Source organism: Schistocerca gregaria, chromosome 1, assembly GCF_023897955.1.
Source record: "Schistocerca gregaria isolate iqSchGreg1 chromosome 1, iqSchGreg1.2, whole genome shotgun sequence".
In the NCBI taxonomy this organism is placed as follows: Eukaryota; Metazoa; Arthropoda; class Insecta; order Orthoptera; family Acrididae; genus Schistocerca; species Schistocerca gregaria.
Genome location: NC_064920.1, coordinates 507015342 through 507041628, shown reverse-complemented (window position 1 = coordinate 507041628; position 26287 = coordinate 507015342). Strand labels below are relative to the sequence as shown.

General features: G+C 44.1%; 1 protein-coding gene across 1 annotated transcript in view; it reads right to left on the bottom strand.

Annotated features, from left to right (window-relative positions):
• The window catches only part of LOC126355426 (uncharacterized), a 66829-nt gene that overhangs the window by 9064 nt on the left and 31478 nt on the right, over nucleotides 1–26287 (bottom strand). The window contains exons 4-5 of the mRNA XM_050005770.1: nucleotides 21723–21909; nucleotides 7408–7884 (exon numbers count right to left, since the gene is read on the bottom strand). Coding sequence (XP_049861727.1) covers nucleotides 7408–7884; nucleotides 21723–21909 — 664 coding nt within the window. The remainder of the gene's footprint in view (nucleotides 1–7407; nucleotides 7885–21722; nucleotides 21910–26287) is intronic.

Sequence of the window (26287 nt, the reverse complement as noted above, 5' to 3'; positions counted from 1 at the left end):
CAAGGCATCAATGAATTATTCTACCTTGCGTTTTCTTTAAAGCTAGTGATATTAGGGAACTGGAATGTGTTTTTTGTGCGAATTTGCCCCTTGTACATTGAGATTTTCTTTTTAAATGCATCCCCATCAAATCAGAAATAAGTTGTTCCTCACCTTGCAGTATCTTACTGTGGCCAGTGTGCAGCCAAGCCCACTCAAAATGCGAGATCTGTAATAGATTCCAGGTGCTCTAATTTTCGTCCCTGCTCTCCTTTTTCCTTCATACGCTCAACAATAGAGCGTTTTAGTTCGTAAAACAGTTCCAGGCATGTCTCTTGACTCAATTCCGTAATCAACGTGCTTTGCAGTAACACGAATACATAAAGTCTCCGCACTTTTCCTTCAGTTCCGTCGAAAATTGTTGCAACTGACAGTGGAATAATGCGTGCGACTTCGAAAATTTTACTGTTCATACCACCAATTTTTTCAGGCGCTGTATGCCAGCAAATTTGTTGATGTATAGAGCGATGAACCTCATCTGTCTATCGTTGCAATTTTTGCCCTTTCATCGTCAACGAAATATTTAAATTCTTCCTGGATGGTATTGGAATGTCGTTTAAAAGGAAATTTGCAGTACTTGTTGTTTACGCGATTGCATAATACGAGGATATGCTAAGAATTCTCATCCCTCTCTTCGGCCGTGCGGTAGCGTTCTCGGGTTCGATTCCCGGCGGGGTCAGGGATTTTCTCTGCCTCGTGATGGCTGGGTGTTGTGTGATGTCCTTAGGTTAGTTAGGTTTAAGTAGTTCTAAGTTCTAGGAGACTGATGACCACGGTAGTTAAGTCCCATAGTGCTCAGAGCCATTTGAACCATCCCTCTCTTCTGACAGTCTCATTCATTTTTTAAAGACTTGTGACGGTAGATCACTAGACTGTCTCTTTTTATGCAAACAGATAATGGCCCTGTGGACGTCCTTCATGCCACGAACAAACAGCTACGGGCAAACACATCAGACACCACGATTCTGCCGAACTGAGGAGAGTAGTGCCGACCGGAAAACGCTGTACCGCAATGCTAACTGAAATGTCACGCTGTATCGAGTATTTCCAGGAAAGACCAACCAAAGGCGATAGAGGCCGAACAGGCCGAGACTCGGTAAGCACATTGCGCTTACGTACTTGTGGACTGGGGCACCATGGCCGTCGCTGCTTTACATCTTCCAAACTGCGGGAATGTACAGAGCTGTGTTTCACCAGTTGTTCGACATTGTCTCAGACGTGTTCTATGAGATTATGACTGGGTGATTTACTGGGTTACCTGAGGTCCAATAGTGCGCCTGAGTGTACATCAAAACAAGAACGTATATTTGTAGTCCTGTGAACACGGCTGTTGTAACTTTGGGAGAAAACAACAATTTTAAACTAACAAATTTAAGAGTTCTACATAAAATGACTAGCGGACCGCTGTATCATTTGTGGGTACAAACGTGTTTTGTTATCGTTTAGCCTGCAATGAAAATCCAGTTTAACATAAATCATGTTTCACAACTATAAAGAAATTAATAGCCGATCAAAAGAGACTTATGACACAGAAGTTACAACCTATAAGAGTTTTTAGTATTAACAGTAACTTTGATAGACAACGTGTGCAGTATGACTGCTTAGTGTACCAGTGTGAGGTAAAATAGATCACATTTATCATTGTGGTTAAACACAATGTATACAGGTAAAATTAAGTTCAGACTGCAGGAGGGTTAGAAAGCTGTATCACATAAAGTGCAGGTAGTCAACTGAGATTTGCTTTAATTTGCTGTGGCGTTGGGAGGTATTATTGTGTGTGTGAAATGTTATGGGACTTAACTGCTAAGGTATTCAGTCCCTAAGCGTACACACTACTGAACCTAAATTATCCTAAGGACAAACACACACAGCCATGCCCGAGGGAGGACTCGAACCTCCGCCGCGACCAGCCGCACAGTCTGGGAGCTATTTTTTCCACCAGCATTAATGAGGCCTTCGTTTATGTCTTACTGACTGCTTTGGTGTTTAATGTTACTTTTGTTCAGCCAGTGGCAGCCTACTCCTTGGTTTAGATGCATGTGGGTATGTGTTTGGTGCTTGCGTATTGCTTCAGTCTTTGTTTCTAGTTTCAGGGGCCCAGGTGTTGGTGTATGCCTACATCATTAGTTAGTGAATCCATGGTGGGAGCGATGTCTAGGAAACCTGAGGTGTTACGGGCTACTGTACGCGCTGGGCTGGTGTGCTTGTTTTGAGACGTCTGTTCGTCGGTGGTTTGGTTGTTAAAAGGTTTTCACTATCTGGTCGTTTGCATAGCATGTGTCTGCCATACTGTGCTCATAGTTTTGTCAGTACTGCCTGCAGCGATTCTATGTTTGTTATTTTACACACAGGGAGTTTAAAAAAAGTGTCACATATTCCTACAGGAGATAATTTCGCTCAAAACTACAAGAAAAGTTACTAGGTTTTATTTCCAGAAATCAATACATGTTGAGATATGAGCCGTTCCACATGTAAAGCGCAATGTGTAGTATTTATGAATGCGGCAGGATTCACAAGAGATGACATAGTACACAATCAGTATCTAGACATCATTATGTAATGTGGATTTTGACCGCTAGATGTCACGGTAGGCGGACCTCCCAAATATAAAAGGAGGCGGGGAGGAGTATGTTGTCAGTAGAGAAGCAGAACAACAGTCGGTAAGGAGACCTCAGTGAGTTCGACGTTGACTACTCATTGGATGTCACCTGAGTAACAAAGCCACCAGGAACGTATCAAAACTTCTGAAGTTTCTCACGTCGTCTGCCGGTGATATGACTGTGAAGCGTAAACGCTAAAAAACAGCCACAGCTTAACCAAGATCATGCAGGTCTCGTGTACTGACAGACAGGGACCGTCGAACGTTGCAGAGGTTGTTTCTAAAAAAATCTCATGAATTCAGTGGAAGAAACCACTGGTGAACTGCTAAGTGCTGCCAGCAGGCCGGCTAGCGCAGTTGCTGTGTATAGGAAGTTAGAAAGAATCGATTACATTGGCCCGTATCTCCTCGTAAGCCACAGATTTCTGCTGAGAGCTGGTTGAAGTGATGTCAAGAGTGACGGCATTGGTCCGAGGATGACTGGAAAGGAGTGATTCGAGTGATGAATCACGACACACCCCGTGGAAATCCGATGGAAGGGTTGTCTGCCGTCATGTGTGGTGCCAACAGTGAAGTACAGAGGGGTTTGTGTTACGATGTAGGACTCTTTCTTGTGGTTAGGTGTGGTCCCGTTACTGTGCTTAAGAAAAAGCTAAATGTGGAAGGAAATGACCACATTTCACAGAACTGTGTACTGTCTATAGCAGAGGAACAGTTCAGAGACTGTGACTGTTTGTATCAGCAAGTAACCAATGCATGAAACGTAATCCGAATGGAGCCAGGTGTATTTGAAAGAATGCGTGCGTGAATCACTGCGAGGAGTACTGAAGGACGTGTCAAGGCGCTTGTAACGTGGACAGGGGTGCCACCACAGTATCACCGAAAAGCGAACGGATTTCAGACTATTGAGCCAACTATGAAGGTCGAGGGAGCTAGGACGAGAACCGAACTCATCACTTTCCGGAGTAATCTTAAATGAACATTTCTTTGTGATAGCACTACACGAAACGTGACTAAACAAGTAGAAGGAAAAAAGCAGATTTCTGTCAACAAATACACTTACCTCGTTGATGTAATGTAACGAAACAGTATGTCAAATGAAGTTTTCTGGGAACACAATTCATGGCGAAACACACGGCATCATTGTGAAAGAGCACAGTTCACGCCAGGTTCAGCATACTCTTAGAAAAACAGAAGACGCCATCAAGTAAATATTCCTGAATTTCAATCAAGAATAACCGCCATGGTGAAAAACATAGAAGCAGATATCCTCTGTGCTGCAAAGCAGCTTCAGTCACTTAATGAAGGGAGGGCTCCTGGCCCAGATTGTATACCAGTCAGTTTCCTCTCAGAGTATGCTGATACAATAGCTCCATATTTAGCAATTGTATGCATCCGCTCGCTCACAGAAACATCCGTACCTAAAGACTGGAAAATTGCTCAAGGCACACCAATACCCAAAAAGAGAAAGTTACAGAAATCCAATGAATTCCGGGCCCATACCACTAACGTCGATTTGCAATAGTGTTTTGGAACATATACTGTATTCTAACATTATGAAGTACCTCAATGAAACCATTTATTGACATATAACCAGCACGGATTTAGAAAATATCGTTCTTGTGAAACACAACTAACTCTTTATACTCATGAAGTAATGAGGGCTATCGACAGGGGATGTCAAATTGATTCCATATTTTTACATTTCCAGAAGGCTTTTGACACCGTTCCTCACAAACGTCTTGTAACCAAACTGCGTGTCTACGGAGTATCGCCTCAATTGTGCGATTGGATTCGTGATTTCCTGTCGGAAAGGTCACAGTTAGTAGTAATAGACGAAAAGTCATCGAGTAAAACAGAAGTAATATCCGGCGTTCCCCAGGGAAGAGAGACCCTCTCTTGTTCATGATCTGTATTATCGATATAGGAGACAATCTTAGTAGCCGTCTTAGCTAGTTTGCAGATAATGCTGCCATTTTCCGTCTTGTAAAGTCATCAGAACCAAAACGAGTTGCAAAATGATCTACGCAAGATATCTGTATGGTGCGAAAAGTGGCAATTGACCCTGAATAATGAAAAGTGTGAAGTTATTCACTTGAGTACTAAAAAAAATCCACTAAATTTCGATTACGCGGTAAGCCACGCAAATCTGAAGGCTGTAAATTCAACTATAATACTTAGGGATTACAACTACAAATAACCTAAATTGGAACAGTTACATAGTTAATGTTGTGGGTAGAGCAAATCAAAGACTGCGATTCATTGGCACAACACACAGAACGTGCAACATGCCTACTAAATAGACCGCTTACACCACGCTCGTCCGCCGTATTCTGGAGTACTGCTGTGAGGTGTGGGATCCGCATCAGGTGGAACTGACGGATGACATCGAAAAAGCACAGACAAGAGCAGTTCGTTTTGTATTATCGCGAAATAGGGTAGATAGTGTCACAGACATGATTCGTGAATTGGAGTGGCAATCATTAAAACAAAGGCGTTTTTCGTTGCGACGGGATCGTCTCATGAAATTTCAATTACCAGTTTTCTCCTCCGATTGCGAAATCATTCTGTTGGCACCCACCTACATAGGGAGAAATGATCATCACCATAAAATAAGAGAACTCAGGGCTCGCACGGAAAAATTTAAGTGCTCGTTTTTCCCGCGTGCCGTTCGAGAGTAGAACGGTAGAGAGACAGCATGAAGGTGGTTCATTGAACCCTCTGCCAGGCACTTTATTGTGAATAGAAGAGTAATCATGTAGATGTAGATCGACAGGGATAGGAGACCCGCAGACCAGGTGGTGGACAATCGAGAACGAAATCAGGTGTAGCGACAATTCTTGCACACAATATAGGTTCATGCACTACAATAAACCAAATTGAAAGTAGCGCCCTATGTTCCACTGTGGTATAAAGAAAATACTTATGTTGTTTTGTTTATTTGGACAGCGCTCTCAATAGCGTGGTCATCAGCGCCCTTGTTGTATGGGATGAATGTTGTTAAATATAGGCTGTATACCATGGGAATATTTGTTTTTTGGAAACTGTTTTATTTATTTCCTACGTCAGTACTATCCCCATCAAAATGGCCTCTACGAGATATTAAATACTTATGCCAACGCTTCTAGAATTTCATCTTTGGGATAGCTTTTAGCTCTCTAAACGATGCGTTTTTAATCTCATCTAAGCTTTCAAAACAATGAACCTTTAATATTTTATTAACTTTTTTGGAACAGAACAGTGTCACATGGGGCCATGGCTTTCCAATGTGGAGGCAAAAAATTCACGAACAAGCAGCGAAGTAAGAGCAGGTTCATTGTCGTCTTGCAAAAGCCATGAATTGTTCCATCACAATTCCAGTCGCTGAAAGTAGTACTTCTTATTGATTATTCGACCTTGTTGCAAGATCTCATGTGGATTATGCAGTTAAGAACACAGTGATTATAATCTTCACATATGTCCGCATTTGTCGACCTTTTTTCGGTCTTGGCTATCCAGAGTGCTTCCACTGGGACAATTGCGCCTTAGTTTCGACGTTACATCCGTAAACTCGTGTTTCATCGCCTTTAATGGCAGATTTCAGTAGCTTCATTGTTGACTTCATCTAGCGGCTCCTGGCCAACTTGCGTTCACAGCTGTTTTTGTTTGAAATTCAACGGTCTTGAAATATATTTTGCTGCCACAGGTTTCATACTTAAAATATGCGGAAAACTTCACTGCATGAGTCTACTGAGAGGCCAGGATCATCAATGACTTCCGTCACGTACATAATCATTTGTTTCATATTTCTAGAAAAGGATTTCATCGGTTGATGATGATATTTTGGGCGTCCAGGCAATTCGTCATCTCCAACGTCCTCGTGGCCTTCTGCCTATACCACACGTACACACTTGTTTTACTCATAGCACTCTCACCAAAAGCAATATTTAACACTTCTAAAATTTTACTGTACTTTATTCCATTCTTTTGGCAAAATTTAACACAAATCCTGTGATCCACTTTTATGCAAAACAGATAATTGCTCATACTAACAAAACACATGCAACATTTATGACAGCTGATAAGACACAAAACATCCGACATGGCTGACAATGTCGAGATACTTTCCAAACATATTTACCAGCACAAGCAGTGCGCAACAGGATAGGTCACGTGTATTGAAATGTATAAATGTGACCTAGCAATAGGAAACCTGTGCTGTAGACATTTTGAATACACAGAAGAAAACTTGGATACATGGAAAGGGCAGGATAAATGAAGGCAAGTGATATATTACAACTAGGCATTTGTTAATAGATAATTTAAATGAACTGCCTAGGACCACTACAGTTCTCGCAACCAAATAATGTATAACTAAATAATTTTCTGTATATTATAGATCCCTGATCGTGATTAGCATGAACTGACGAAACATGTTTGGTTAAAAAGAAATGAAACATTCAAATATAATTACCATACAAGCAAAGCAACTGAATTGATTGTTGGCTGATCGATTACAAGGGGTGGGTGGGCCAACTATGAAAAATCTGTCAGATGCTTATGAAACAGTCTCACAGGACTAAGTGGCACCTGGTAACAACGCTAAACGCGAAGAACACTAATTTACTCTGGTGGCCGTCCTACCTGTCACAATCGACTGGAGCACATACTCTCCACGGGTATGTATGTGTGCGAAGTTGCGCTAACATCTGACAGTGTCTTGTGGCTGTCATGCAGTATAGATTGCCTTAGTGGCACGAGTATGTCGGCAATGTGGCGTAGCTACTCACCTGTGAGGCACGGGGCGCTTCGTGGGTGGGGGGCCCTCCAGGAAGCCGAGAGGTGCCAGGTGGCGGCGGCAGGTGAACTTCACCTCGACCGCCACGCTGTCCTGCGCCAGCATGTCGCCAGTTTCTTCCTCCTGCTGTTCCTCTTCCTCCTCCTCCTCCTCCTCTTCCGCTATCTGCTCGTCCTCCACTTCTACGGCCGGCAGCTCCCCATTGTCGCCCTGTTCCGGCACCCCTTGCTCGTTGCCCTGTTCTTGTCCCCCCTCCTCCTCGCCCTCTTCTTGTTCTTCCTGCTCGTCGCCCTGCTCCTGTCCTCCTTCCTCGCCCTCCTCTGGAAGATTCTCCAGCTCTGCGCCATTCTCCTCCTCGTCCGCCCACACACCTGCTTCAGCGAAGACGCTGCGCCGCTGTAAGCTCATCAGGTACGCCCGGTCTTGGAGTGATGTCGTGTTCACCCACTTGTCAGTGCCTATGAGTCGGCTGTTGAGACGCAACACACACTTATTAGTACCAAATATTTTACACGGACATAATTTCTTACTAATTATCGACTCCGATCGTAGTCGTCATGGGCCATTGTGGCTTGCCATGTCCCCTACGCTTTCTTCGTAGTTTTTTTAGCTATTATGCTGAATATACACGTTGGAGTTAGGGTATACAACGGAACCGAAATGTCAGATTTACTCCAGTGTGTGTGTCTGGTCTGGGGTTTCCGGGCGCTAAACAGCGTGGTCATCAGCGCCCAAACGCATAGAAACAGGAACACATGCGGTGAAGGGACGAAGACGGATAGCGAACAAGGAGAACAGCTAGAAGACACAGAACTGACGAAACACACGGAAAAGAGAACAGAAATCGAAGTGAAACAAGTAGGTAATCGTGACCGGCGGACCTCTTACCTAAACCCTGGGTGAGCCAGTCACCCAGCAGCACATTAAAATCCTCTCCCTAAAATCCGAGGCAACAAATTTGACAGGACACAAAGCCGTAAGACCTTAACCACAGTCGTTGCGTCGTCTTGCAAAATACAGGGCAAATCCGGTTGCAAGGAAACCACCGCCCTCTGGTCAGAGAATAATAGACAGTCAAGTAAAATGTGGCGAACAGTAATCTAGACGCCACAAGCACTGCAGATTGGGGGGTCCTCCCGCCGGAGTAAAAAAACCATGCGTTAAGGGACTGTGCGCGATGCGCCGGCGAGTGAGGAGAACCTCATCCCGCCTGCATGACTGGTAGGACGTACGCCATGGCCGCGTGGTGGCCTTGACCAGACGCAGCTTATTTTCACCGACTGCCAGCCACTCCTCTTCCCATTGGCGCATAACACGAAAACTCAAAAGGGAGGTAACAGCATGGAGGGGAACGGCACATTCAACAACGTGAGGGAGGGAACATGCATCTTTGGCAGCCACATCCGCCAGTTCGTTTCCCCTAATACCCACGTGCCCCGGCACCCAGCAGAAATAAACCTCCTTCCCCTGCCGTTGCAGGTGGAGTAGGGCATCATGGATGTTCTGGACGACCGTATCCGCTGGGTACAAGTGTTGCATGGTCTGAAGGGCACTCAGGGAGTCAGAACAGATGAGAAACTTAAGACTGGGAACACATCTCATCTGCTCCAATGCCCGCAAGATCGCAAACAATTCAGCATCAAAGTTGGTAAACGCTGCAGGAAGCCGTAACTTGACGACTCGATCAGGGGAAACAACAGCGCAACCAACAGAGTCCCCCTGTTTAGAGCCATCCTTAAATACCGGTACATGGTCGGGATGCTGGCTTAAAATATCGTAAAATAAGGAGGTAAAAACAAACGCAGGAGTGTAGCTCCTCCGGTACTCTGGCAAGTCTAAAAGGACGCTGGGCATCTGGAGCAACCAGAAAGAGGTCATTTTGAGTTGCTGTAACCTCACGCAATCTGTGCTGGAGCCTTCCCTAACACGAACACCATGTGGATGACTGTCGTTGATAGACGCGCCCAGTGAGCTACCACATCTCTCTGAGCTGAATCTACACTGCCAGAAAAAAATCAGCACTCGCCAAGGACAGTATTCAGTGGTACCAAGTATAATATACGCATTGCTTGTACTGTCAGTGATTCATTTGTCACCGTCATCAACAACCAGGTGGCACTCAAGAGACCTGTCTGTGCACCCTCTGTTTTTACTCAACAGGCAGTTATTGTACTGAGTTTAGAGATGAAGTGTTTGCAACAAACATTCTAAGGTACAGCCATGCTCCACCAGCGATGCGTACTCCTCTTGAACGGCTTCAGACATTTGAACAGGGTCGCATTATGGGCAGAAAGCTGGGTGGACGTATTGACAGATTGCTGCACATGTTAGGGCTCTACTCTCAGGGGGAGTCTGCGGGACATTCGCATACCGTTAGACTAGTTTCTGGAAATCCGCTTAGTACAGACACACGTCCAGGTCAACACACTGCAACAGTAGCGATGGCAGACCGAACGTCACCCACGGACGAAACTCGGGCACTGTTGATCCCGCTGTGTCACGGAGAACCACTGGGAACTGTCTGCTTTCAGCAGGATTAAGAAAGCCACGACACGTCCAAACATGGCCATTTTGGTGTGTGAAAGAGTTGACTTGGGGAGTGGGATGCCGTTAATGACGACAATAGGTTCTGTCTGTATACCAGTGATGGAATGAACACTTCTGTTGCGTCGACATGGTGAGATGTCCATTTGAGTGCATTCACCCACGACACAGGTCCCACCCCAGGCTTCACGGTGTGGGAAGCTATGAGTTACAGTTCACTGTCGCATTTGGCGTTTTTACAGCATAAAGCAAGCAGTGCCTAGTGCGTTTTACAGGCCATTATCTCCGTGCTACTGCCATTTTTTCGACAGTAAGGTGATGTGCTTTTGAGCTGGATAATGCACATTAACATACGAGTGCTGTGATGCAAGCTACTGTTCACAGAGTACAACAACTGCCCTGGCCAGTAGCACCACCATATCTCTCGCCCATTGATCATGTATGGGACATGATGAAGTGGGAACTTACTCGTTCTCCAGGGAATGCAAGAACCATTACTGAAATGCAACAAATGGTGCAAGATTCTGGGGACAGTCTACCGCAGGGTGCCATTCGGTACATTTATGATCACTGCATGCGAGAACAGACGCCTGTGTTGCTGCCAGAGTGGAGTACCCTGTTGTGTTGGCAGAAGAGCCAACACCGTGTTACTAGAAATGGACGAAATGCACGCGCTTTAGCTCACGTGAGGAGGGAAGAACTATACTGACGTGAGGTCTGGAACATGACAAGGAATGAGAATTCAGAAAGAGGACGTAATTAGTTTGATACTTAACTTTAATCCATTAATGATGAACCTCGCCCTTGACGGTACATGAGTCACAATATTATCTGTTCAGAAGACATAGTAACTGAATATGGCGCCTTGCTAGGTCGTAGCAAATGACGTAGCTGAAGGCTATGCTAAACTGTCGTCTCTGCAAATGAGAGCGTCTGTAGTCAGTGACCCATCGCTAGCAGTCAGCTGTACGACTGGGGCGAGTGCTAGGGAATCTCTCTAGACCAGACCTGCCGTGTGGCGGCGCTCGGACTGCAATCACTGATAGTGGCGGCACGCGGGTCCGACGTATACTACCGGACGGCGGCCGATTTAAAGGTTACCACCTAGCAAGTGTGGTGTCTGGCGATGACACCACATACACTATGTACTGTTGCGTCTGTTTGGGCACTCTTTACTGTGACATGTGTGTTTCATTTGGTCTGAATTTGTGATCATATGCTCCTACAATGATAAACTACCTGTCCTCTCACTTGTCAATAAAATGACTTGTCCTTAAGGGAGTTGCATTTTTTCCGGCAGTGGGCTTACGGTAGACAGTATGCAGTGGAATTAGTGGCCGAAAATCAGTTTTTGTAGAGGGAATAGCAACCTTTTCCATAATGACAACTGAAGTACTTAGGGATTGAATAATAGAAGGGGATTACCAATTTCAAGTACAAATATTTCTCAAAAATACACTCCTACGACATAGAGTAGGCCTGATCCGCAAAGACAGACTACTTCGACTCCCAGCGACTAACTGACATGCTCCTCTGAGGTAAAAAAGTTGGTACAACAGAGGAAGTCGTGGCGGGCCGCATCAAACCAGGGAGAAAAATTTACACCATGGAAGTAGGAATGACTCTATGTAAAGGAATGACTGTGCTGCTTATGTCTGAAGTAGGGGTGCATAGGCATCTTTCACCTAGCGTGTAATTATTCAACTGTTCGAAACTGCTATCTGAGTGACGGATGCAGGTGATGAGGACTTTCTTCAAAGCGCAGCCATTAGCTCCAACAGCAGAATCAGCTTAATCAGACGAATCTTGAAAAGAAACGGGTACGCAGTTGTATTCCACGCACGAATAGACCAGCACACTAATCTAAGTACGGCGTCTTCCCCATGGTGCAGACGCTTAAAAACTTGGGTTTTAAGTGACAATCTTACCTCTACTGCACCACGACTCGTTTCGGTGCAATTAGCTACAATCTATAAATCTATTCGTCATTCAAGAGCTATGTTACAAGTTTCTCTCGTCTCCTCCTTTCCCTTCGTTTCTTTACGATTCTCTTTTATGATTAGAATTGCCAGCTTCTGCAAGTCCGTTTCCACATTCTCTAATAGCTGTTGTTCACCCAGCCAGAGAATTCGGGTGGTTTAAGATGCATGCATCCGAATGGCCGTCAGATAAACCGAGATATGCTAATGGTGCGAGGTGAATATACGTGGTTTCCGTAAGTTGTTTCAGCAACAGCATGTCCGCAGTGTTCTCGATTGAAGTTTGTAACATCCTTCTTACATGTGACTAATTCACTAGGACTGCATTCCCTCGTTGCCTGTAGCTTAAGATTTTCCGTTCTGTGGGCGATTCTCTGTTAGGTGTACATCGTTAATTAATTATGGCACATACTTTTAAATTCGTGTTATGAAAATTTTGATACATCGTGCATGCCAGTCAAGGCGGAGCAGGAGTCTGTGGCGTTGGTTAAATACACCCCCTACACCATAACTGCCGGGCTGCGTGGTTGGAGGAAGCTGTTCGAGGTTCTGAAGTTCTGAAGCTTTTGTCGAAGGCACACTGTCCATAGACACATAGGGGGTGGATAAAAGACCGTCGGCGTGAGGTGTCCACCATCCCTCCCCCTCCTAATGCCATAGCGAATACGAAGACAGACTTAACAGTCCGATCAAGAGCTCGCATCACAGGCTTTACTTTTACCTCTATGCCGATCAGTTGGTTTAAAATCGAAATTTCTTATTTTTTGGTAATGTGTATTGTCTCTATCAAAGGCGATATGATTTGGGAAGATCTGTAAAAGGATAACGTTATTTACGGTAATTCATAAATATGAATCTCAATAAACATCAACTGAAATGAGAAGCTGTTGATGTGCTCTAAGAAGTAATTCAGAAATGGTAGAATGAATGTGGTATCAAATGAACAAAGGCAAGGCTCAGGGGTGAAGCCAGAACGAGATGTCAAGGGAAGGAAACAGATGCAGATGATTCTAAATGGTCTCTAATAAAGAAATGTTAGTTATAGATCTCTAGAAGAAAACGACAAAAAATAGGAGAGCAAATAGCTGAAAGTAAAGAGATATGATGTTTTATATTACATGATCTAGTGGGACAAAGGACGGCGTACTTGTGTGAGCACTCAGGAGTCACAGTAATTGCGTGTGATCTATATGACGAAACATAGATTTCTTAAAATTATTACCTGTTAATTTTCATTTCACAACATATTTAAGAATATCTAAAACCCCAAGTACAGTCTAAGAATTTGAATAATGGCAAGGAGATACTTCGAGAGAGTCCACTGTAGTCACCTAATTCAAAAGAGATTTGAAAATTTTCTATATGTGATTCGCTTAATGTTTAGCATGCTAGAAACGGAAAATTTATTTTAAGTACTTTTAGAACTATACTGAATAGTATGTTGTAAATGAAAAATTATAACAGATTCGAGCAAAAAGTTCACAGGATTTAGACACAACAACATCAAGATTTTATCTGTCATAGCACTCTGTTGCTCACTGCTACACATGGAGAATCGGGGATGAGCATGCGAATGAGACAAACGTGGTTACATTCGAAGTACAAAATTGAAACTTGTTTCAAGGGAAAATTACATACAAAGAGTTGGGCAAATAAAAGTTGAAGAAAATGACATGGAAGAGGTAAGGAAAAGAGACGAACAGGCAAACGGAAGTTCTTTATGGGAAGATGATATTATATAAGACATATACAAAGGCCGTTCAGTGGTTGGACTTAAAAACAGAAAGCATAAGACCAGGCAATCCATAAAAATCAGTTGAGTTGCGAAATTGAATATTTCCCCTCCAATGCTACCGTCCAGTCTCATTTGTGTCAATGTGCTGTAGAATCCTAGAACTTATCTTGAGCTCGGACATAATGAGATATGTCGAACAGAATGACCTCCTCTCTGCCAAGTAACATATACTCCGACAATATCGGTATGCGAAACCCTTTGTTCACACAACATCTTGAAATCCATATATCTAGGCAATCAAGTGGATACAGTATTTTCTTGACATCTGAAAAGCAATCGACTCAATATCACATCAACGTTTATTGACGAAAGTATGATTTTAGATTGAATTAGGGATTTCTTAGTAGGAAGGGCGCAGCATGTTAGCTTGGATGGAGAAACATCGACAGGTGTAGAATTAACTTCAGGCAGATAGAAGTTAACGCAAAAGGGTTATACCTCGAAACTCTGAAGCTCTAGAACTTTGTAATGCAAACCGCTAGCACGTTATGATCACGCAAAATATGTTATTGGAATAGAAGTTCCGCACACACACACACACACACACACACACACACACACACATATCTAGCAACTAAAGAGACCTCGAACACCAGTGACCCCAACCGATTTACCCATCAGTTTAAGCGAATCAAGGTTTTTTACCAGTATCAATGAAGAAGGCTCAAGATCGGACACAGAATTACGTTGGAGCCGATTTACGATCAGAGTGTTTCTGTCATTGTCAGATAGATGGGCATACTAGAGATACTGTGCAACAGATATGCACATCTGCACAAAGCTTCACCGGGTTTTCACTGTGGTTTTGATTTTTGCGACCGATCGGAGGTTGAAAGAAAAGTAGCCCTCGTATATTCTTAAGTTCTGTTATTTTACTGTGTACAATAGTTTTAAATAATCCTTAAAAACAGAAAAGAAAACATATGGGCTTTTATTTTTCGTATGTCATATGCTTTATTATAATTTCGAGTTTCGTACCTTCTAAAAAGGCGAAGTCGCAACAAGGAGACGAAATTTGCGTTCTGCCATAGTTTCCTGGGATATCCCAGATTAGGACATATATCCAACTCCCACATATATATCTGTCAACTGCGAAGCATTGCCAAGTTCGCTAGTGTTGAATATTAATGACGTAGCAGACAATATTAACAGTAAAGTGCCTTTTTACAGTACTAGTCTATAAGAGTGTTATCTGAAAAAAGCTTTACAAATATTCAGTCAGATTTTGATGGTTGAAATGGCTCTAAGCACTATGGGACTTAACATCTAAGGTCATCAGGCCCTAAACTTAGAACTACTTAAACCTAACTAACCTAAAGACATCACACACAGCCATGCCCGAGGCAGGATTCGAACCTGCGACCGTAGCAGCAGCGCGGTTCCGGACTGAAGCGCCTAGAACCGCTCGGCCACAGTGGCCGGCCTCAGATTTTGATAATATTCCATTATCTTATATTTCAAAATGATACGAAGGTTGCCAATTTGATTTAAATCTGCAGAAACATAAAACTGTGTACTTCAGTAAATGCAAAAACGTTGAATATATTAATTCAGCAACAATTAGCCACGATTGGAATCAGCCAACTCGTACAGATACCTGGCTGCAGTAGTGCGGAGGCATGTGAAATGGAATAATCACACAAGATCAGTCGTAGGTAAAGCAGGTGGATGAATTCGGTTCATTGGTGGGATACTGGGAAAGAGCAGTCCTTTTACAGAGGAGACTACTTACAAAACGCTAATTACAAAACAAGTATGTGAGATGTATATCAGGTAAGACTAAGATAGAACATTAAACGTATAGAAAGAAGGGTATCATGGAAGGTCAGACTTTTGTGTGGAAGATGTCTGAAGAAAGACACAAATTGTCTCAGGAAGCCTACTTCCAAAGATTCAAGAACCCGTTTTTGTGAGGATCAAGAAATATACTTCAGCCCAGCATATATCTTTCCCGTATCGACAGTGGAGACTAGATTAGACTAAGTACAGTATGCACAGCAGGATTTAAGCAGTCATTCTTCCTGCGCTCCGCAATGCTAAGTACCGTCTACTGCTCACTTCACACTGTTTTAAAGAGTATGTATGTAGATTAAGATATAGAACAGTGATAGTAAATAGCGTAAACGTCAAATGATGTGTGACGTAGTACCCAGAGTAAATTGAGAAGAAATGGAAAGTTGGGGTTTAATTTTCCATTGGCCAAGCACTTTTCGAAAGAACCTTCCTAGCATTCATCTTAAATTATTTACGTAACCCTTGGGAAACCTGAATGTGTATGGTTTGATGGAGATCTTGCCATGAACAGTACTCTGTTGATGCATGGTTGTGACCACTCACAGGGTATTTATAAATTAGTTATACAAAAGTAGCTTGTAACTATGGAAAAGTAAATAACTTACAGAAGTGTTTGATACACCACTGAATGCAGTATATCTTCAAGAAAATTTTATGTGGCTACCTTTTGTAACACGACAAACGTCCCATTTGCAATCAGTTTCGTGCAAAATCCTATGAAGGAAGTCTTGATGTGTGGTGGTAAGTGCTTGTATATCCATTGACGCAGCTCCTCTACGAAGCGGCCGAACAAACACAGCGTCTGTGATGAAACTCCATATACAGAAGTCCTTTGCGTTAAAATCAGGCTACCGTACTGACGAAGATACTGTTCCATCACGTTCAACCCAAGTCGGCACATTTCTACAGAGATAAGTGACAATTTGAAGACGAAAATATGATGGCGCGCCATATTGCTGGAAAAGTAAATTCTGTGCCCATATCCTGTTGTAATTGAGGGATAAGACAATGTTCACGTGTGTCCACATGCCAGTTACAGCTGACTCGGCGGAAAAGAAAGGGCCGTAAAACTTGTTACAGCTTACACCGCAAAAAACACTTATCTCAGGCCAGTCTCATACATGTTCCATTACGTGACATGGGTTCTGCTCATTCCATATGCCGATTCACTTTACCGCAGGTCTGGCAGGCTGCTTCGTCATGGGACACAATTTCATTAAAAAAATCACCTTCAGTCTGCAATCTGTTAAATATTTCTACACAAAACTCAGCTCGTTTTTCTTCTTCACATTCGCTTAAAGTTTGCAACAGTTCCATTTTGTAGGGTTTGAATTACAGACGTTTCGTAATACGTTCGACACTTTAACACAAGGTGCATTCAGTTCTAAGCTGGCACTTCTCGTTGATATCTGCGGACTAGGAATGGAAGGCTATCGAACTTGTCCAGTTGCTGCATCAGAGTCTGCTAACCGATCCTGACATGGCGTCCTGTGTGATACAAAACCAGTTTCGATTAAACTATTGTACCAATTTACTGGTCATTGAGGTTGTGGCTTGCGATATTGTCTCTGAACTGTAGCAGCGGATTTGGATTCAAGGGACCATAAATAACACTGCGCGCGCTCTGCACGGTTATAGGACTGATGACTGATGGAGTAACTCACTCGCACACCTAGCGGGAACGTCGAGAACTAACAGTGTTCGGAGAGAATACAACTTTAAGGTACTTCATTTAGTACTGTATCAAACATTTCTGTGAATTATTTACTCTTTTCACAATTATAGATGACTTTTGTATAATTCATTTATAAACAACCTTTGTAACGATACTAGGAATAATGAGATACTAAAACGTTCCTTCCGTCCGATCTCGGTGCCTCCCTAGCGTCACGCGGTGTCGGTACACTCCTGGCAATGAGCGGCGTGCGAGACCTGCAACTAGCTACTAGCAGCTTCCGCCGATAACTTCCACAACAACAAAACAGGAATACACTGTAAAGTCATTAGGGAAAAGCCACACAAAAGCGTCACGGTCAAGTTTCCACGGAAACGAACGGAATTTATGAGGTTCAATTAAAACTAGTCAAACACTTTGCTTTTATCCGACATTACCTCCACTTATTTTAATGACTCCACTCTCTACCATGAGGCCTCTTTCTGCGCAGTAAGTCCTCGTTCGCTAAAAGGCAAATGTCGCCGAGAAAAACAGGGAAGCGCCTAAGCAGAATTCCCGCTTACGCACGGAAACACTCTTTCGAATATTTTGTAGGTTTTTAGTACTGGGAAAGTACCCTCTTTGATCACAAAGGATCACTAACTCACGACTTCCGAAATCACGACCACTTCAAAACAAACTCAGCGTCAGAGGTCACACGGCTTGCCACCTTACCCGCACCGGCAGCCCCAGCTGACTCACTGATTTCGTCAGTTTTCAGAAATAATTTAACATTTACACTTTGTGGAGTTTTATTCCTGGCGTATAATCTACGTCAGCGAAGTAACCACGGTGGCAGCTTCAAAATGGTTCAAATGGCTCTGAGCACTACGGGACTCAACTGCTGTGGTCATTAGTCCCCTAGAACTTAGAACTACTTAAACCTAACAAACCTAAGGACATCACACTCATCCATGCCCGAGGCAGGATTCGAACCTGCGACCATAGAAGTCGCACGGCTCCGGACTGCGCGCCTAGAACCGCGAGACCACCGCGGCCGGCGGCAGCTTCAACTAACAACTGCAAACAACAATGTGCATTCGACCAGTCAGTTGTGATCAGACAGTGTTAAATAGTGGACGTGGGACCGTAGTGTATTAACGTTGTCTTTGTTTCACACAAGTGAAATCAGAGTTTGTTGCGACGATACAGACAGTCGTCTTTCCCTCGCTCTGGTTGCGAGTGGAACAGGAAAGGAAATGTATAGTAGTAGTACAAAGTATCCTCCTCCATACACCACATAGTGGCCTGCGAAGTATATACACTGAAGTGGCAAAAGTCATAGGATACCTCGCAATATCGTACCGGACCTACTTTTGCCTGGCGCAGTGCAGCAACTAGATGCAATGATGGATACATACAGGGTGGTCGGAAATTCCCGCTACAGACTTCTAGAACTTGTAGAGGGGAGTGAGTACATCGTATTTTGAACAATTACCCATCTCCAAAAACGTCATCCAACGAGACTACAGAGCGTCAATGTTATAGGCACGGGCATTTGTAAATGTATGCATACACGGGGTGATTCTGTGATGATGTTACAGACTTTCTAGGATGATGGAGAACGATAAATGTATTAATTTGAAGTAAGGGTCCCTCTACAGGAAACGAACGAGTCGAAAGTTATAAACGAAAACCATTCTGATACCTCTGACAATTGAATGCATGTACCGGCTCTTGTGTTGCGAAGAGTGTAGGGTTGGTAACTTTCAGTGGTGGTAGTGTGGACAAAAACGAGAAAAAATGTCCAGTAAACGTGGGCACTAAAGTGCGTACCTTAACAGCTATGAACACTTGCTCAGTACAGGAGATGTGTTTCACATTAGAAAAAATGAACGAATGTTCATAGGTCCTATTCAAAATAACGAAGTACTCACTATCATCTACAAGTCCTAGAAGTATGTAACGGGAATTTCCGACCACCCTGTATAGGCGGCGCTCGCAACCACTCCCCCCCCCCCCCCCTGGCCCCCCACCCCTCACCCCACTGGGGCCGCCCACATTGCCAACCGCGCTGTGCGGTTGAAGCAGTATTGAATAGTATATTTCATGACAGGTGGATTGATCGGCGAAGCACCATACAATGGCCCACATGTTCACTGTATTTGACGTCCCCGCATTTCTCTTTGTGGGAAAAGTTGAAGGATATTTCCAGTCATGATCCACCGACAATGCCTGACAACATGTGTCAGCACATTTTCAATGCATCTGCAAACATTACGGAAGGCGAACTACTTCCTGTTGAGAGGAGTGTCGTTACACGTATTGCCAAATGCATTGAGGTTGACACACATCAAAATGGCAGTCCCCTAGAACTTAGAACTACTTAAACCTAAATAACCTAAGGACATTACACACATTCATGCCCCAGGCAGGATTCGAACCTGTGACCGTAGCAGCAGCGCGGTTCCAGACTGAAGCACCTAGAACTGCTTGGCCACACTGGCTGGCGACGTACATCATTTTGAGCATTTATTGCATTAATGTGGTATTTACAGGTAATCACGCTGTGACAGCGTGCGTTCTCAGAAATGATGAGTTCACAAAGGTACATGTATCACAATGGAACAACCGAAATAAAATGTTCAAATGTACCTACGTTCCGTATTGTAAATTAAAAAACCTACCTGTTACCAAGTGTTCGTCTAAAATTGTGAACCATATGTTTGTGACTATTACAGCGCCATCTATCACAAAGTGAAAAAAGTGGTCCAACTAAAACATTCATATTTCTTTATGTACTACACGAATATGCAATAAAAATGGGGGTTCCTATTTAGAAAAACGCAGTTGATATCCGTTTGTCCTAAGGCAGTGCCATCTAATGGGCCAACCATAGCATCATCTGATTTCCCCCTTCAAGCTAGACAAGTTTTGTTCTTTGTAGTTTTTTTGTTTGACGGTTATTTCGTGAGATATTTGGCCCGGTCATAATCAGTGGGCATGTCGTATATGCATGCCGTTGTCCCATTAGGTTTTTCAGCTCTGTGCATGCAGATGTCGATGTAGATTATCTCCTGGCTGGAGGAAAGTTCCTTTTCGCTATACCGGAGCCCTGAATTAATATAGATCATAGCCACAGGAAAGCGCCTCCCCCTACCCTCCATCTGTACAACCTTCATCTCCTTTCCCAAGGTGGCTTCCATGAACTCCCCCTCCTGGATAATGCCGTCTCTCCCTCCATTTATCCCTCCTATCAACTCTGATGCTCAGCCCCCTCCGTTCCTCCGTTCTGTTCCTTGGTTCCCTCTCCTCCCTTCCATCCTCTTTTTTCCCCACCTACCCTCTCTCTGCCCCCCTTCTCTCCCCTGAGTCCTTCTGCATTTCCCTCCTCTGCCTGTTCCCATTCCCTCTTGTGTCTGCCCTGCCCCTCCCCCCCCCCTTTATGAGTCCTCTACCTCCATTGGTTCCCCTCCACCTTTCGTTTTTCCTCTCCTCCCGCCTTGTTTTCCCCTCATCTGTCCAGCCCCCTCCCATCTGCCCCCAGCTATGGTGTGTCATCTTTATGCCAACATTTTAGTGCAGTGTTTACAGTGAGTGTTCAGTGTCGTGTGTCTTTTCCGAAGCGTTGTGAACGGACATCATGCTCTCTCTGGGTGTGATTTTTATATCTCTTGCCAACAGAAACCAGACTGTCACCACATTTTTTAATTGTCTGTCTACTTACCTGCCCGCATCTCGTGGTCGTGCGGTAGCGTTCTCGCTTCCCACGCCGGGGTTCCCGGGTTCGATTCCCGGCGGGGTCAGGGATTTTCTCTGCCTCGTGATGGCTGGGTGTTGTGTGATGTCCTTAGGTTAGTTAGGTTTAAGTAGTTCTAAGTTCTAGGGGACTGATGACCATAGTTGTTAAGTCCCATAGTGCTCAGAGCCATTTGAACCATTTTTTTTTCTACTTACCTGTGTATTTTATTAGCATTGCCAACCCTTTGTTTTATGTTTTAACTTTCCACAATTTTCCGCCGTTTTACAATTTAAGTCACCGTTTTATCGTGTGCTTTTATTGTTTCTTATCTTCTTCTTCTTACGTTTTAAACAGTCTGTAGGCTGCAGAGCAGTGTACTAAGCTGCTCCCATCGCTTCCCACGCCCGGGTTCCCGCGTTCGATTCCCATGGGGTCAGGGATTTTCTCTGCCTCGTGATGACTGGGTGTTCTGTGATGTCCTTAGGTTAGTTAGGTTTCAGTAGTAGCAAGTTCTAGGGGACTGATGACCATAGATGTCAAGTCCCATAGCGCTTAGAGCCATTTTAACCATAAGCTGCTGGCAGCCCGCCCCCTTAGCGGGAAATCGAAATTCAATAAAGGCAAAAAAAAAAAGAAAGAAAGCGCCCATAGATGCTGCCAGGAAATGACATGTTACAGTAAGGGCAGAATTATAAATAGTCTCAAGAAACGGGAGAGTTCGGGAAAGTACAGAGGACAGGAAAAGAGCTGTAAAAATTGAAGATAGAGGTAAGGGTCTGAGAAACAGGAAGGCGGTCACCAGGCGAGCAGCTCCTGCCAAGCGCGCGGGTGCGCCGAGGTGAAGTGCGCGCTGCGGCTGGCGAGGCGGCTGAGGCAAGCGTGCAGCGAGCGCTGGCCTCGGGCCGTCAGCAGCTGGCAGCCGCCGCCCGGCACCCGCAGCGACGTGTGGCGCAGCAGGTACCGGCCCCGTCCCGAGCACCACTCGCCTGTCGCAGCCCACATTACACGTCTCTCAAACTGTTGCTGTCTCACTACTCGCGTCGTCTAATTCTTATTATTCAGTACAGATTTTTCCTATGGTGTGTCAAATAAAGGCAAAATGGTCCCACTTCCCAAGGTGAGCTGATTTTTATGTTGTGAGAATGTAGATTTTTCCGCCGTGTATTGCTCACAAAAACCTTTTCGGTCTCCAGGTTGGTGACAGCGTTGAACTACCGCGGTGTTTCGACGACTGTCGTACTCCTCATCTGACGTAGATGATGAATATGACGCTCATCGAAACGTTGCAATAGCTCAACAGTGCCAGTGGCTGAAGCCTTGAGAGCTATTCAACGCAATTCAGAAGGATGTAGGTTGCAGTAGGTACTGGGAGATGAAGCAGCTTGCACAGGATAGAGTAGCATGGAGAGCTGCATCAAACCAGTCTCAGGACTGAAGACAACAACAACAAACAACAACTAATTAATGGAAACTTAGGACTACTCAAAAAATTTATTACTCACACTTATGCTACTGATATACACACATCAAAAGAAGTTTTGCATCATCTCGGTTCCTAGAACTCCTGAAGATAGACGTTGACTGTGGGTTTTGTATCACAGCACAGTCCCATTGACTGTTCAGAGACGTCATTAAACCCGCCCAAAGACGTAAACAACCACGCATGAACAGCGCCTATTAGACGAAGGGGGTCCGATAGCCGATCAGTTCCAGTCATTCCACCAAGAAGGAGGTACACAGCTCGTGTTATTTGTAGTTCAACCATGCCTAGACCGTCAATACTGCCGTTAGATCGCGTCCGCATTGTTGCTTTGTGCCAGGAAGGGCTCTCAATAAGAAAAGTGTCCAGGAATCTCGGAGTGATGTTGTTCGGACATGGAGGAGACACAGAGAGACAGGAACTGTCGATGAAATGCCTCGCCCAGGCCGCTCAAGTGGATAACCACTACCTACGGATTATGGCTCGGAGGAACCCTGACAGCAACGCTACCATGTTGAATAACGCTTTTCGTTCAGCTACAGGACGTCGTGTTACGACTCAAACTGTGCGTAATAGGCTGCACGATGCGCAACTTCAATCCCAACGTCTGTAGCGAGGTCCATCTTTGCTACCACGACACCACGCAGCGCGGTACAGCTGGGCCTAACAACATGCCGAATGGACCGCTCAGGATTGGCATCACGTTCTCTTCACGGACGAGTGTCGCTTATGCCTTCAGCCGGACAGTCGTCGGAGACGTGTTTGGAGGCAACCCGGTCAGGCTGAACGACTTAGACACACTGTCCAGCGAGTGCAGCAAGGTGGAGATTCCATGCTATTTTGGGGTGGCATTATGTGGGGCACACGTTCCCCGCTGGTGGTCATGGAAGGCGCCGTAACGGCTGTACGATACGTGAATGCCATCCTCCGACCACCAGCATATTGGCGAGGCATTCGTCTTCATGGTCGACAATTCGCGCTCCCATTGAGCACATATTGTGAATGATTTTCTTCAGGATAACGACATCGCTCGACTATAGTGGCCAGCATGTTCTCGAGACATGAGCCCTATCGAACATGCCTGAAATAGATTGAAAAGGGCTGTTTATGGACGACTTGACCCACCAGTCACTCTGCGGGATCTACGCCGAATCGCTGTTGAGGAGTGGGACAATCTGGACCAACAGTGCCTTGATGAACTTGAGTATAGTATGCCACGACGAATACAGGCATGCGTCAATGTAAGAGGGCGTGTTACTGGGTATTAGAGGTACCGGTTTGTACAGCAGTCTGGACCACCACCTCTAAAGCTCTCACTGTATGGTGGTACAAGATGCAATGTGTGGTTTTGATGAGCATTAAAAAGGGAGGAAATGATATTTAGGTTGAACTTTATTCCAATTTTCTGCTCAGATTCTGGAACTCTTGGAACCGATGTGATGCAAAACTTTTTTTGATGTGTGTATGTTGTTTCCTGTCCTGCAAGTGGGTAATGTCTCCATTGCTCAGAGGACGCGCCACATCAAAAACTAAACGTGTAGTAATATACTGCGAGCCGTTGAGATGATTTCCACTATTATTTGATGCCTAATATCATGCCGGTTGACATATTGTGGTAGAAGAATACAGAGTGTGCCAAAAATGTTGCGACAAAGTTCGAGGGCCATAAAATGTGTCTTCAGGAAGAAATCAACGGTAGGAAGCCATATCCTGGAACGTCATTCAATGCCACTACAGAACTCCGAAGTTATGGGCATCAGCGATTGCCACTAGACCACCCCTTCGGTGCCAAACGTGATCTTGTACACTGACGGACCGTAGGCAGAAAGTCTCGCAATGTCGTTTGTTGTTCAGCGATCAAGATTGCTTGCAACGATCACCAGTGGAGAAGATGGAGCTAGCTGCTGCGTATACAGGCCTGGTCTACTATGAATGCAATGCTCTGTTGCCGTGTTGGATGACACTTTAGGACACGGATTTCCATATGCAGTTTATTTTTCTGTTATATATCGAAAAACGTTGGGGTTTTAGAGAGTTCCTGCCGGACGGAGTGGCCGTGCGGTTCTAGGCGCTACAGTCTGGAACCGAGCGACCGCTACGGTCGCAGGTTCGAATCGTGCCTCGGGCATGGATGTGTGTGATGTCCTTAGGTTAGTTAGGTTTAATTAGTTCTAAGTTCTAGGCGACTGATGACCTCAGAAGTTAAGTCACATAGTGCTCAGAGCCATTTGAAACACTTTAGAGAGTTCCAGAAGAAAAATAAACTGCAGACGGAAATCTGTGTCCGCAACTGTCATTCATTGAGATAACGAAGCATCGAATTCCTAGGAGACAAGGCCTATCTACGCAACAGCTATCTGTATTTTCTCCACTGGCGACAAAGGCAATCAGTTGCGGTGACTAAATAACCAACAACTTTGCGAGACGTTCCGCCTACGGTATGTCAGCGTACAAAATCACTTCTCCCGCAACAAGGGTGACCTAGTTCCAGGCGCTGGCGTCCATAACATCGACTTTGTGCAGTGTCGTTGGATGACATTTCTTCGATTGGTTCCACAAGACGCCTTTTACCAACCACTCGAAGATTGCCGCAAGATTTCTCTTACATATATTAAAAACTACTCGCAAGGAATGAGGTCATAATCTTATAAAACAGATATATAAATGGGTAATCTAAAAAGTTTACATTCTTTGTTAAACATATTAATAGCACTATCCAGTAGTGTAAGATACACATAATACTAGCGCTTAAAAAGATTTATGTTTACATTAAACCTTTTGCTGTACTTCGCCAGTTATCTAAGATTAATACAACGCTGATCTACGTCAGTGCTATTTTAATGAAATTACTTTGCTAACTGCCAGACGGATTACCCTCTCATCAACGTGCGGAAGAACATAAAATGTGCCTACTTGAGAACCCGGTTATTGCCTGTTGTCAGCACTTGATGAGAACCTCGTTGATGTTTAGGTTTGCAACCTGCAGACTGTACGTAATAACAACTGCATGTCGTGACAAAAATGGACTATGGACTGTAACTGGAGGGACTGTCTTAACACAAATAAAGTCTAAAAAAATACTTTTCCGAGACGCATAAATTGCTTGGCTAAAATGAAAAATGATCGTCGACGTCGAACATTATCGTTACCAGCTTGGTCAGGGTTTGAACTATGTCCTTTTATGTCCAAAGTATCACGTATATTTGTGAAACAAGTATCAGGAAGCGGATAATAACTAAAGAGTATGTTAGCAATTTAAAGTCAAATTTCATTTTTTTAAAAAATTTTAAATCATAAACCCTATACGATATACCAGTTAACTGAGGTGCTTCAGAAATATTAATTTTACGATTGCATAAAAATTATTTATTTGGGTAACTCATGTCTAGTCTTTTGGAGTTTCAAGTTGATCTTTACATGCAACTGACACCTAATTTTGTCTCCTACCTTTGTTTTCTTCGTTTGGACAATATTATGGAAGTAAAATGGTTATATCATTTTGACATCGGATTAGACAACGTTTAATTAAGTAAACGTTACAGTGAGGGGATAAGACTTACACTGTCATCATAGAGGTTCCTGATTCTTATCTGTTCGGGACGTAATATTTGCGCTATATTTTCGTACTGATCATACTAATTCATAAACTTTACAGATCCTTGTAAGCGACATCATCAGTCGTTTAGTGGTTTCTACTGAGCAAGTTATCCTAATGTAAGTAGGGTCCAGATCATTCACATTACGCAAAACAGCAATGCTATTTGCCAACTGGTTTCCAAAAATGTTTCCTTTTAGAAGACAGGGCGTATGAAATACAGCTGATGGTTCTGAGCACTAATGGACTTAACATCTGAGGTCATCAGTCCCCTAGAACTCAGAACTGC